General features: G+C 43.0%; 1 protein-coding gene across 1 annotated transcript; it reads left to right on the forward strand.

Annotated features, from left to right (window-relative positions):
* The first annotated feature begins 2,355 nt into the window (after positions 1–2,355).
* Positions 2,356–13,099, forward strand: ISCA1 (iron-sulfur cluster assembly 1). The gene is made up of 4 exons (XM_070431404.1): positions 2,356–2,547; positions 7,886–7,939; positions 11,222–11,327; positions 12,705–13,099. Exons 1-4 carry the CDS (start codon positions 2,467–2,469, stop codon positions 12,851–12,853), a joined length of 390 nt encoding a protein of 129 aa, XP_070287505.1. The 5' UTR covers positions 2,356–2,466; the 3' UTR covers positions 12,854–13,099.
* The last annotated feature ends 1,317 nt before the right edge of the window (positions 13,100–14,416 follow it).

Raw genomic sequence — 14,416 nt, forward strand, 5'->3', positions numbered from 1 at the left:
TTTGCATATTAGGCTTTTATATATATAGATTATGTATAACAGGCAATGAGAGGAGATTAAGAATGGCAGCAGAGTAAGTGGATGTATCACAAACATGGAAAACTCGCAGGAGAGAACCCTAATACCCAAGGACCAAAAGTGGAGACCACATAGAGACTGATAGGAGGGAGGGGAGGAGGCTTGAAAGAGCTGGCCGGGCACCCACAGACAGCAACTGAAGTTCCAAAAAGATATCTCAGATGTAGGGGGTTGCCACTGAGAACTCTGGGATCTAATCCCCAAGCTGGGCCCCCAGAGAGCACCAAACCTGAGGAGGGTACCCACATAACATCTGGCTGTAAAAAGCAGCAAGGTGCTATCTGCCAGGGAGTAACAGCTGAAAACTCAGGCACCCCCTAAAAGGACCAACACACTAAATTACCTGTGGAGCCACCCACCTTGTGCTCCGGCAGAGGGAGGGTGAAGTGGACTGGAGCTGTGAGAGCAGAAGCCAGGATTGGGGACTCGGGGGGGATAGAGCTCACAAGGCAGACACCCCACATTTCCTGGGCTGAGTCATTCCCTCATGCAGTGGAAGACATCTTTCCCACATAGACATCTGTCTGCCTTGCCTGGGGGAAAACAGTCTATTGGATAACACCTTGCCCTGAGGCCACTTAAGAGATTAAAACTAAGAATTAGCCGAAAGCGGTCTGGCTCGGTGGATAGAGCGTTGGCCTGTGGACTGAAAGGTCCCAGGTTCGATTCCGGTCAGGGGCATGTACCTGGGTTGTGGGCACATCCCCAGTGGGAGATGTGCAGGAGGCAGCTGATCAATGTTTCTATCTCATCGATGTTTCTAACTATCTCTCTCCCTTCCTCTCTGTAAAAAATCAATAAAATATATTTTAAAAAAACAAAACTAAGAATCTCCAGCAGAAGAAACTGCCCCACCCTATTGAAAATAACTTTCGCCATACCTGGGGGGCATTTCAAGTCGGAATCTTATCAGTCTGTAGGCAGAGGCTATTGATGAAGGCTTTGAGTCTATGCCTGATCTAATTAGTCAGAAACAGCCTTTAACATTGTCGTGCACTAGAGATTGAGAGGTGTAAAGGATCTACCTAATACATAGTCATAAACCCAAAAAGAAAACCAAAATGAGGAGACAAAGAAACAACCCCCAAATGAAAGAACTAGAGAATTCTCCAGAAGAGATAAATGAAGCAGAAATAAGAAATTTGTCTGAATCAGAGTTCAGAGTAATAATAGTAAAAATGCTCAACAGCATAAAAAAAGATATAGTAACTGAAAAAAGAACAGTCTGAAAGAGTGACATAACACAAAGAACACATTGGAAGGAATACACAGCAGAATAATTAAGAGGATATTATAAATATTAAGTTATGAAATTTTTATTAAAACGTTTCTTACATACCCATACCATTATATTGGCTAGGCCACTAAAATATTCGTTGTGGGCCACAGGCGGCCCACAGGCCACAAGTTTGATAAGCTTGAATTAGAGCATTAAAGATAAACTAGGCTGCAAACACACTGCCCCGATTGGTTCTTTCCACATCAAAACCATGAGCAAGACTCTATCCTCCCAGCACCACTCCTTCCCCCCTTTACTTCTAGTACTTCCGTGAGAAATGGCATCTATTCTGATGTTCTCCCATCGGCTAACCCTGCTGCACGTCTGTCCTACCAGGATCTCATTCTTCCCTGGGCCCTGCGTTTACGAGGCTTCCTATTAGTGCCTGGTGCTCAGGAATATTTGCTGAATTAACAGGCAGGGCCCCTAAGCAGCCACGGTAAGGTCTGACACTATAAATGTACGCATCCACAGAGCTGCCCAGTCACGTTTTAGGATACGGTAATGTTTTCCAAAAGCAACACCTAAAGCGAAGATTGCATTAGCTCCATCCTTCACCACCCCAGGCTGTCCAGCACGCTTGCTCGGGGGCTCTTCATTTATCCCACGACTCTGCGGGAATTCTAGCTCCAAAAGAACAAGACATTCTTTCAAGTGAAGAAACATCTGGTCCACCTGGACCGAAAAAGAAGACTGAAGCGTCTGGATCCGTTTGGGCCTCGGAACCATCTGCCTGGAGAGCACCAGCTCCCGAGCCGGGCTGACTGTTCGGCGGCGTCAAGCGGTGGTGCACCCGGCCCATGGGAAGCGCCCGGAGCCACGCGCCTCGGCCCCTCGCCGGCACCACGCCCCGTGCCCTCGCGGTGGCCACCTTTCCCCGGGCCCCGCGCCGCCGAGTCACGGCCCACGGCCCGCCCTCCGCCCATCACTCACGCGGCCCGTCCAATGGCGGCGCGGCGCGGCGCGGCGGGGCGGGGCGGAGGGGCGGGGCGAGGCCTGAGGCAGCCAGCGGCGGAGCTTGTGGCGTCAATGCGCCGCTGTGTGTCCATGGAGAGCGGCTGAGGCATCTGAGCTGCGGCCCGAGACATCAGGGCGCCGGGCCGGCCAGGATGTCGGCTTCGTTAGTCCGGGCCACCGTCCGGGCTGTGAGCAAGAGGAAGCTGCAGGCCACCCGGGCCGCCCTCACCCTGGTGAGTTTTCGGGCGCGCGGCCTGGCCCGTGACATTGGCTCACCTCCGCTCCGCGCGGGGAGGCCGGGGCGGCGGGGTGCGCTACGGCCGGGCGGCGGTGCCCCAGCCCGCTCCGCAGCCCTGCGCCCCCCACCCCTAGGCCCTCGTCCTTGCTGGGAAAATAGATCCGGGAGGGGCTGCTCCGCCCGAGCCGGCGCCCCCCGGTACTACGTTTCCCATCGGGCCGCGCGCCGCCTGGGGGGAGGGGCCGTGTGCGTGCGTGACCCGGCGGTGGGGTCGGCGCGGCCTGCCTGCTGCCCAGGATCCCCCCCGGGGGCCTTGGGGTACTGTGCTGGAGGTCGTAGGTTTAGAGGTCGAACGGGCCGGCCGCGGGGCGTAGCCGGGTGAATAAACCGGAATTGGCCCTTGAGGTGCTTGGGGCGGACGGACTCGGTGTCGGTGCGGCGCTCGGCGGTGAGGGTGCGTTCCCTGCGCTGACGGAGGCTGCGGGGCATCGAGGGTTACTTCCTGGTGTGGGGTTAGCGGAGGCTCTTTGCAACACCCCCCGTGTGGAGGCCGTTCTAGGCCGCCTACCAGCAACAAAGGAGGATGAAGGTGTCTGCCCTGCGTTTGTTTACAGCGATTTCTGGGTGAGAGGTCTGACACTCAGAGGGCAGCGGAGTGCAAATCCGACACGCAAAGAACTCGGCGTTCATGCCGACCCCCGACCGCTGTTTGTTGTCACCGAAGGAAAATTCACGTAACATGAACCACTTTAAAGGGTTCAATTCAGTGGCACTTAGTACATTCACAGTATTGTCCAGCCATCGTTTCTGTGTCGTTCCAAAACATTTCGTCTCAAAAGAAAACCCCGGCGTGTGCATTTGCAGTTTGGAAAGATTAATTTCATTGGAAAGCTTACGATCAACGGCCTTCTCACACATCTCCCTCTCTCTGATTAAGGAGAAGACTTCGTTCAAGTATTGATCACCTAAATCCGTGGTTCTCAACCTTCCTAATGCCGCGACCCTTTAATACAGTTCCTCATGTTGTGGTGACCCCCAACCATAAAATTACTTTCGTTGCTACTTCATAACTGTAATGTTGCCACTGTTATGCATCGTAATGTAAATATCTGATAGGCAGGATGTATTTTCATTGTTACAAATTGAACATAATTAAAGCATAGTGATTAATCACAAAAACAATATGTAATTATATATGTGTTTTCCGATGGTCTTAGGCGACCCCTGTGAAAGGGTCATTCGACCCCCAAAGGGGTTGGGACCCATAGGTTGAGAACCGCTGACCTCGATACTAGGAAAATAGATGACTGTATTTAAGTGGAATCATTGATTCCAGTCAGTATAGTGCCATAAGCCAGAAAATTCGTTGTTGCAAAATAGAAGAATTCGTTTTTACAATGGATTGACATTTTAGGCCATATTCTGTATTACTTTTCCCCATACCACCAAGCCTGTTTTCATGTTTCAAAGATATACCATCGATTATTCGGATTTCCTAAGGTTTTGAAATCACAAGAACTATAGGACATGACTCATACTTGGTGTCTCCTTTAAAGAAAACACAGTATTGAGAATGAAAAGTTTTTGCTACAAAGGAGAGAAACCCTATGGCATTGGATAAAGGTATGTTGCTAAGAAGTAGGTGAAAAATGCATCATCTACAGTGCCTTCTTCCATAATGTTAACACGAAAAACAAACTGGAAATATTTTTCTAAAAGGCCACACTATCTCACTCAAAGATGTTCCTACACTTGAAAGAATGTCTTGTTCTGTGATATACGTATGAGTAGATTAAAAACCATCGTTATATTAAGAGTCTCAAGGGTTTTTTTAATTTACTTTCTATTGTTGAGAGTATTACAGATGTCCCCCATTTCCACCACCTCCCCCCCTTAAGAATCTCTTAAGTTTTAATTCACTAACCAAATCTCAAGTGACCTAGTCATTAATTATACATAAATTTCTTGGAAAGGCATGGGGTTCTTAATTGAGAAATGCAGTGAAATGGGAAGGCTGCTAGCTTGCAGCCTGTTGTTTATTTGGACTTTTTATACTATTTCCCAGGTTGATTTTACTTAAGTGCAAAGTTGCTGAAGTATGCAAATAGATTTAGAGCAAAGTGGGCCCCTTAGCTTCTGCCCGGAAGTTATCTTTTAGTCCCAAATGTTCCCTGTTTAGTCATTCTGACTTGTTCTGAAAATTGGATTCATCACTTGGAAAGTTAGAAGAACCATATCTTTCCCCTTAGATGAGTACTAAACTAGGGCATCCGTCATTAGTAGCACTTCTCCCAGTGGAGTCTATTTGGGATTTTCCTGACACAGAAAAATTGAGGGTTCCTCTTTTTACTAAGAGTTGAGAAAAAAAGAAAATATATTATTTTGTAAAACTAAATTAGGTCACTTAGAAAGTCACTAGGAGATAAAAACCCTTGGGGCTGTTGACAGCTTAGTGTACAGACCCCTCGCATGTGTTCTGTTTACTTCAAGCAGTGGTGCGCCCTCTACACCTTTGACCCACCAGCTTTAGCCAAGGTTATACCTTGGGTTGTACTTCCAAAGAATATTTTCCCATGGCTGTGCTTTTTGTGTGTAATTTATCAGCTATCATTTGCTTTTTGAAATCCAAGTAAGTTCTTCAGGCCTCATGGGAAATATGACCATAAAAATTATGCAAGCTAGTTTTTTTTTGTTTGTTTTTTTTGCAAGCTAGTTTTTATCCTCAGTCAGTTAGAAGGGTAAATGAGCACTTTAAAATTTTTTTCATTAATATTTCTGTAACTCTTTGAGGTTGGAATGCTATGGTTTCCAAAGTAAATAAAAGCCATAATTCTTCTCTTCAGCATTTCCTTCTTTCTCCCCCTGGGTACTGTTCCCTGTCTTGTTGAGCGGCTTGCCTCCTGTTAGGATAAAATCGTGAGAAAGAACCTTTATGGACACTGGTAGTGATTTGTTTAATTTTTTTTCTTCAGTGACTTTGGTAGTGATTTATGGACATTGGTAGAAATAGGTTTTGTTTTGTTTTTACAGTGACACACAATAAAATATACATATAGTATATTAATAACTGAAATCAAAGTTTCACTGCACATTTATCTTTATCAACTGCAATGCATTGTTTTCTATTTTGTGTTTGTTTTCTGTGTTTTAAAAATGCTAGTCTCAACCTTCTGAACTGGTTTCATGACGTTTCTAATTTGGGTTCAGACTTTGCTTCACCATCCTCATCTGGCTGAGCCCCACGGGGCAAAGCAGAAGAGCATACTCTGGGGCCATCCATTGGGTCTGCTCCCTCGGCACAGGCTTGAGTTCTGGCCAGAGTTACTGCCCCATCACAGGTCATGATGTCCACTCTTTGGGATTTCACAAACCAGGAAAATGCCAGTACAAAAACTGGAGGACCAGCACAGCATTGCCAGCTAGAGGAGCTAATAAAGTAGGAAGGACATGATTTCATCGTCATAACAACAGCTGGTTTATATTTGCCACTGCTCTACATGGTCTTCATGAATCCTGAAGAAGAGAGACTATTATACCCATTTAAGCCAAGTAATGGGCTGGGACACAGCTAGGAGGTAGACCAGGAATGCCCTGGAACAGACTTTGTCCCTAACAGCCTCCTTCTCAAGAAAGTGGAGTTGGTGATACACATGCAGTATGTTGTGATGTTTTTCTTATTTTGAGGACAGCTGGACTAGGTTAAAAGCATTTCTCCCCCCAAAAAAACTCCTCCCTGTTCTTGTTTCTGTTACAGTGGGGCCTTGACCTTCGAGTTTAATTCGTTCCGAGATCGAGCTCGTTAACTCAAATTACTCTGTCAACTCAATGCAAAAAATCGGCGGAGAGACAGCTGGTATCTCAAAAAACTGGTTAGTCGGGACACTCATAAGTCAAGGCCCCACTGTATTAACACTTGGAGTGGGGGAAACGAGTTAAGTCGGCTCGCGTGAATTGCGCGTACTCCGCGGGAGCCGTCTTAACTCGGTTCATATAGATTTGCGGTGGAGTGCGGGAAACGTGTAAACTCGGGCCGATTGTAACTGCGTATTACCAAATATTTGTTTGTTTGCCGTTCACAAAGATACCTACCTGCGTATGCGAACTGTTTCATACCCATTGGGGTAATAGGTATCATAAAAATCCCTGATTTTGCGCGGGAAACCTAAATAATTGCCCGCGCCATCTTATATTTTGGCGGGAAATTCACCCCACACCGGAGTGTTAATTAGCTTAGATACCCTGAAATACTGATGTAAGCCAACTTTAACATTGTTTTTAATATGTTTTTATTTATTTCAGAGAGAGGAAGGGAAAAGGAGAGAGGGATAGAATTATCAATGACAAGAGAGAATCATTGATCAGTTGCCTCCTGCATGCCCTCCTACTGGGGATCCAGCCCACAACTTGGGCATGTGCCCTGCCCAGGAATTGAACCGTAGCCTCCTGGGTCGATGCTCAAACACTGAGCCACACTGGCCAGGCAAGCCAACTTTATATCTGAACATTTGGTGAGACTGGGATGAGAGACACACTCTGGGTTATTTGATGATGGTAGCACTCTTTCATCTAGGTGTGCATTTTGATGGGTTGAAATAGATTTGGGGTAAGCAAAAAGAGCAATGGAGTTAACCAACAGAAAAAATGCCTGAAAGTTGGCTTTCCCGGGAATTAACTTGATTCATTCATTGACTTTTGAGTGCCTTCTGTGTGTCGGGCAATGTGCTTATTGCTGGACATCCAGTAGGAGCACAAAATAGATGCTGCCCAGAAAGATTACATTTGTGATGCACATGGATAGTACCATAGAGATTATGACAGGGAGTGGACCTTTACTGGAGGGAGCAAGATGAAAAGGCTGTTGCTAGAAGACATTGTAAAAATATAGACAATGATTAAGCCCTGGATGGTGGCTCAGTTGGTTGGAGCATTGTCCCATACACCAAAAGTTTGCAACTTCTATTCCCATTCAGGGCACTTAACCTAGGTTGCAAATTCAGTCTTTGGTCCAGGTGCATATAGGAGGCAACCAATTCATGTTTCTTTCTCATATCAATGTTTCTCTCCTTTCTCTCTTCCTCTCTTTCTAAAAATCAATGAAAGCATATCCTTGGTGAGGATAATAAATAAGAAAGAAAAATTGAATGATTTTAATTAAGTACAGTTCATATGTTTGTGTATAAAATCCACAAGGTACCCTGGTGGGAATGGAACATAAATTCATCACATGAATTTGCTGCAGATAGACTTGAGTAGTCTTAAAAACTAGAAAATATAAGGCTTTGATTTGAAGAATGCAAATTTTGTAGCTAAAACCTTAACATTTTCTTTTTCAGACACCTTCAGCAGTAAACAAGATAAAACAACTTCTTAAAGATAAGCCTGAACATGTAAGTAAACCAGTCAAATAAAGTTGTATTTTCACAATGAATTTGTCTTGTGATAAACAATATGCTTCTATTAATTAGGGGTTAGTTTAATTGAGCCAAACTGACAACATAGCCAGGGACCAAGATCTCAAACGCTCCCTAAATCCACATAATACAACAGGATACTCAGAAAAGGAAGTCACTCTCTTACCCCAGACACTTCGTCATCATTCTCCCTTTCAAGAGGCAACTTCTTAGTGTCCTTTGGAGATAATCTGTACGTTTTATTTACCTAGACCAGGGTTTCTCAGCCTCAGCACTGTTGTTTTGGGCTGTGTAATTCTCTTTTTTGGGTTTAGATTGCAGGATGTTTAGTGTCATCTATAGCCTCTGCCAGTGACTCCATTTCATTCCTCAGTTGTGACAACCAAAAATATTTCCTTGAGGGGGGAACCACTGGCCTCAACTCTGCTTATTAAGCTTGTGTGTGTATTTCTTTCCTACTTAGGTGAGAACATACCATATATGCTGTAGTTACATTTTGCTTTTTGCCCCTAATGAAATAGCTTGAAGATCTTTTCATATCTATATATATATATAAAAGCCTAAGCAACCATTATGACCGGAATGACTAGCCAGTAACTATGACACGCCCTGACCCAGACCTTGCTGCTGGGGCCCTGACAGCCCCGAATCTGTTTCACCCACACCCCAGACCCAGACAGGAGAAAGGAGGGAGCCCGATTCCATTGGTTAGCTTGCTGCTGGGGACAACTTCCCACGGTCCCTCCCCGCAGCCGGCTGCCCCCTCCCCCTCATCAGCCCAATGTGGGGCAGGGACGGCCAGCCAACCTCCTGCAGTCCCTCTCCCCGGCGGGCAGTCCCCCATCATCAGTCCTGATCACTGGCCAGACTGAAGGATCCCACTCGTGCACAAATTCGTGCACCAGGCCTCTAGTCTTTCTATAAAGATCCACCTCATTGTTATTCCTGGCTGCATTTAATAGTATAGTCTATTGAACAAGTTTGATTTATTTAACCAGTCCCCCCATATTAAAGGTTTTTTTGGGGTTGTTTTCATTCAGTGCTGCCACAAACATCACTCAACAAATATTTAGTGTCTATAGTACACCAGGCCCATTGTTCTAGACCTGTAAGCGTAGCTTAGTGCATAAGCTATATCCCTAGATGTGGAATTGATGAGTAAAGAGTGTGTACATAATCTTAGTCTTATTGTATTGCTAATTGCCTACAGAATACTGTAAATTACTTCCAAGACTATTAACATCTACTGATTAGACTACAGAGTGATTTCTAGATTCCATTGTACAACGTCCTGTTACAATGGGAGTTCTGGCACCTTCCTCCTATGAATGATTATGTGCTAACGTATGTCAGTGTTCCAACTCCATTTGGATACACTAATGACTAGAGTAGAAATTAACCAAATGAAACAAAAAAATTAACTTTGTGGATTTGGTCATAGTGACATGAAAAGGATTGAGCAAGCACTTCATCTGGTGTCGCTGTGGCAGTCAATCCCTTTTCCAAATTCCAATTACCTAAAGCTGTACTTTCACATACTGTTTAAGTGTCTAGATCCATTCTGATGGTTGGACGTCCTGCTTGCGTCTTCCTGTTTACAACGATAAAGACTAAGTTAAATACTTATGACTTGAGCTCCAGAACTTCAGCTAGACAATTTATTGTGTATTTATGAATATGTTAAACTGCCTCCGAGGCTCTCTAAGCTGGCACTCTGAAGGTGAATAAAATCATGGCTCTGTCCTTGCTGCTGTTTAAGGACAAAAGAGACTACTCTGAATGATTCAGCTCATCAAAACTCTCAGACAGCTTGACATTCTAACTCACTCTTCACCAGTGTCTTCCTCCTTCATGATCGCTTTCTGAAAGCAAGCACATGTTGCTGCTTTTCTGAGAATCAACATCTGCTTAGTGAAATAATACTTTTTATGATGATATTTTTGCTGTATACATAAATGAAAAAGCAGATAGGATCCAAGAATAGAAATTCTGTAGATATTGTTAGAAAATTACATTAAGGCAGACTTTGGTATTTTAAGAGTGCTGTTGGGTCACTTTTTAAATTTCTTACATTTCTGTTGGCATCAGTCTTTTGCTTCCTGGTATTTGAGAATGTTGACACAACTCTGCCTTAGAATTAAGGCCCTGTTAGAGGCAGCATGATTGCCAGGTCTGTGGACCTTGGCGAACCTAACCATAGGGAAACGTCCTGAGAACATCTCACATGATGACGTGGAGCAGAAGTGTTTTTGAGCAAGTTCGTTTTTGTTTTTGTTTTAATATATTTTATTGATTTTTTACAGAGAGGAAGGGAAGGGGATAGAGAGTCAGAAACATGGATGAGAGAGAAACATCCATCAGCCGCCTCCTGCACACCCCCCACTGGGGATGTGCCCGCAACCAAGGCACATGCCCTTGACCGGAATCGAACCTGGGACCTTTCATTCCGCAGGCCGACGCTCTATCCACTGAGCCAAACCGGTTACGGCCAAGTTCCTTTTTTTAAGTTGTCATCTCTGCCATTCAGATACTTTCCTTTTCCTTTTAAAAAGAGTGATTATTCTTTTTCTTTTTTTTAATTAAAACTCTTTCCTTTACAATGTTATTCCCAGTGACTATAGTTTGAGTTTTTTGCCCCCTCTGTATTTGTTTTCTTTGTATATAACTAGTTTTGATTCTTTTTGGGCCACCCCTTAGTGTCATAATAATGTTTGTACAATAAGTACATTTTTAAAATACTTGCTTCCCATTCCACTTATACTTTCTAAAGAGCTATTTTATAGCCAGGAATCCTATATAATAAAAGGCTAATATGCAAATCAATCGAACAGCAGAACGACCAATCACTATCACACACACTGACCACCAGGGGGCAGATGCTCAATGCAGGAGCTGCTCCCTGGTGGTCAGTGAGCTCCCACATGGGGAACACCACTCAGCCATAAGCCAGGCTCACGGCTGTTGAGTGCAGCAGCAGTGGCGGGAACCTCTCCTGCTCCCTGTGGGGAGCGGGCCTAAGCCGTCAGTCATACATCCCCCAAGGGCTCCCGGACTGCGAGAGGGCACTGGCTGGGCTGAAAGACCACACACCCCTCACCCCTGAGTACACGAATTTTGTGCACTGGGCCTCTAATATATATCTTTTAGCTTAAAAAGAAATGAAGAAGTGAATAATATCATATAGCCAGGACTTTTTAAATATGATTGTTTAATCTGTACTATGTTAAAATTAAGTTTATATTTACAATTATTTTTCAGGTAGGCTTGAAAGTTGGTGTCCGAACCAGGGGTTGCAATGGCCTTTCTTATACTCTAGAATATACAAAAACAAAAGGAGATTCTGATGAAGAAGTTGTCCAAGATGGTGAGTATTAAACAAACTTTTTCTGGGCACTTTATTTTGCCTAAAATGTTTCTCCTTATATAGCAAGAGTCATAATAATAGTAGGGATGACATTTATAATGTTCACTATGAGGTAGACATGGTTTGAGAGATTTTCCAAATGAGAATGATACCATATTGTCCCCATTTTGCCAATAAGGAAAACTGAGGCATGGAGAGATTAAATAATTTGCATAGGGTCACAGAGCTAGTAAGTGGCCTAGTGAACATTTGAATCCAATCAGATTTATGGCAGAATTAGGGTAGATTATTGGTTAAATATATTTATTTCAATTATGAAAGGTTATTCTGTGCAAAAAGTTTTTAAGATGATAAAACGTCAAAATGAACTGACTACTTTTGTGTAAAGTAGCAGTTTTACATATATATCAAATCAGTAATGTCATCTCATGCTTTTGAGGATTCTATAGTTTCAATTTTAATTTCCAAATTAAAATTTTTAGGTCTTTAATTATATTTGCCCCCAATGCCTGCCCCTATGCAATAATCTGATTAAGCCTATTTAAAACAAAATAAATAGTGCTACAGCTTTAGGGGAACTTCAGTGTACATGGGTTTTGCAGTGGTGGCTTTGTGCATCAGAAGTGTGCTATTGGCCAGCTTTCCTGGATTCCTAGTGTGAGTTCATTTTACTAAATTGTATTTACTAACCAAAAAAGGTATTTGTTAATATTTTATTTTTAAATCAGTACATAAACTTAAACCTTAAATTTTTCATCTTAATGAATAGGAGATCTAATAAATATGTATGGTTATATTTAAGTAATGACTCAATTTCTTATAAGGAAGAAAGCTTTCTTAAACTGATTGTATTTATGAAGATGTTGACTTCTGCCTACATAATTACTATGGGTTATGTTATTACCAGTTTTCTAGCCCATGCACAGAAGAACAGAACTGCTGCATTGTCTTAAACCAGCCCACTCTACCACAGTCTTTAGTGTGGCAATGTGTCATGTGCATAGATGGCATTGCAGGGTTTTCATAAATGTATCGTCTCCATCTTTACAAAATTCACTGAATATACACATTTTCCTTATGTTGCAAATTTGAAAAATGGGTGAAATATAGTGAAAGGCAAATTCTAGTTTTACATAGACTTGTCATGGAATTTGCTTGGGTACAACTTTCTGACCTAATATAATTGTTTTTTACATAAGCTATTGTGTAGAAAGAGGGGACAGGAAACTGAGCACAGAATCCCTTAAAGGAAACAAGAGATTCAAAAGCGCCCTGTCTGGGTTTTGTTAGTGTTACTATTTAAAGCTTACTGACCTTTGGCTCGCAGGTTCTGTTGGTGTGCAGGCTTTATATGACATGTGTTTTCTTCTCCCCCAGGAGTCAGAGTGTTCATCGAAAAGAAAGCACAGCTAACACTTTTAGGAACAGAAATGGACTATGTTGAGGACAAATTATCCAGTGAGTTTGTGTTCAATAACCCCAACATCAAAGGAACATGTGGCTGTGGAGAAAGCTTTAATATTTGACTCCTCGGGACTACTCTGGCTATAAGCTCCAGGAAAGCTGTGGAAGAAATCGTGACTGTCACATGCTTAAGGTTGACAATGCATGGCTGCCTTAGGAGGAAAATAAGCATTTTGAAAATGAAGCCAGTGTGTTAGATTTCAGAAGTGATATTTGTCTTCTTTTTAGAGGACAATATGAGAAGCCATCACTCTCTTTGGGTCATTTTTCTGATCTGTAAAGAAAAATAAATCCTGCCCTGTACTTAATTCTCTTGCATCCTTTCTGTTAGAACCAGTTTTACAGAAGGTGCCGGCCTGGGAGGATTTCGGGAAACACATTCTTAGTAGGTGTGCACACTGTATCTCTGTTGAATGGCTTGAATGTGCATCTCTGGGCCAGATTGATGGTTCTTAAAACTCAGAGGCAGAAAGTCCTGACTGCTAGTTGACATGGCAATGCATTGTTTTTCTACCCAAACTTGGCTCAGCCTTTCTACATTTGTATCCAAAATTTCATTGACAGATGCCTCATTTCCTTACCCTTTAGCAGCATCAGCCATCAAATGAAAGTGTTAAAGATTTCCTTGAAATACAGTGCAGAATGGTTTTGAGTGATGGCATCAAAGGTAAGAAATACTTCACCCACCATTTTTCATCCATTTTCTTTGCCACTCTAAACATCTGCTGAAGATGGAATCTCAAGCTTAGATTCTTTTATTTGAAAGGTCTCCTACAAGCTATCTAGCCCCTCCCCGTCAATTCTATACCTTAGGAAGCAAAACCCCAGGGAAGGAGGAGGGCTTGTGGCCACCTGCACAGACAGAGCGGGACTACTCACATCTCCCCTTCCGTTCAGGTGACAGGCCAGCCCGGAGCACCAAGGCAGGCAGCGAAGGTAAATGGACTATCTGGCTTCTCTAGCTGGTTGACGTTTCAATAAGATTTCTGTGTAAATTGATGGAGATCATATTTTTATTTTGAGTGAGAAGAATCTTATTTGTTAACTCCTTTATGTGAATGACCACGTTACTTTTGAAGTATAAAGCAGTGGTTTATACCTGCAGGGAAGACGTGGTAACCCAGCGCACCCTTTTGGAATGTAGTAGTGAGTGTAGCAGAGCACAGGGGTCTTCTCCTGAAATCCCCAGGATGCATATACTTTCTGGATCCTAAGTCCAAGTGCTAAAATTTTTAAATCTTAATATTTTAACCCAACATTTTGATCACCAATTTTTCTTTTTAACAGTGTTCCTTTTGTAATTCTTAATTTTCCTGAGCTTGACATATTGTTTTATGAGATGCCATATGCTTGAAAGCCAAGTCTTATGAATTGAAGTAGCTGAGTTCCTTGATGTTTGTCATATTTACTAAAGTACCTGTCACAAATTGCACCAAAACCTAGAGCAGTTGCTTTATGCTCATGAGTTTGTATTAATATAATTGTCAACCCACTTATAATTTGTGCAATACTGAATGTATGTAGTGATTTGAGTTGTCAATTAAAAAATGTGGCCTCTTTGTGATCATGAAATTGCCTTTTCTTTTTAAGGAAGATGGGTTTAGGAATAGTAACTGTTATAGCTA

Source organism: Myotis yumanensis, unplaced genomic scaffold (assembly GCF_028538775.1).
Source record: "Myotis yumanensis isolate MYYU_CA2020_CCGP unplaced genomic scaffold, mMyoYum1.0.hap1 SCAF_12, whole genome shotgun sequence".
Lineage (NCBI taxonomy): Eukaryota > Metazoa > Chordata > Mammalia > Chiroptera > Vespertilionidae > Myotis > Myotis yumanensis.

Coding starts and splice junctions, on each gene's coding strand:
- ISCA1 (XM_070431404.1), top strand. CDS start 2,467: ATGTCGGCTTCGTTAGTCCGGGCCACCGTCCGGGCTGTGAGCAAGAGG. Junction 7,940..11,221: donor TTAAAGATAAGCCTGAACAT/GTAAGTAAACCA, acceptor ATTATTTTTCAG/GTAGGCTTGAAAGTTGGTGT. Junction 11,328..12,704: donor TGAAGAAGTTGTCCAAGATG/GTGAGTATTAAA, acceptor CTTCTCCCCCAG/GAGTCAGAGTGTTCATCGAA.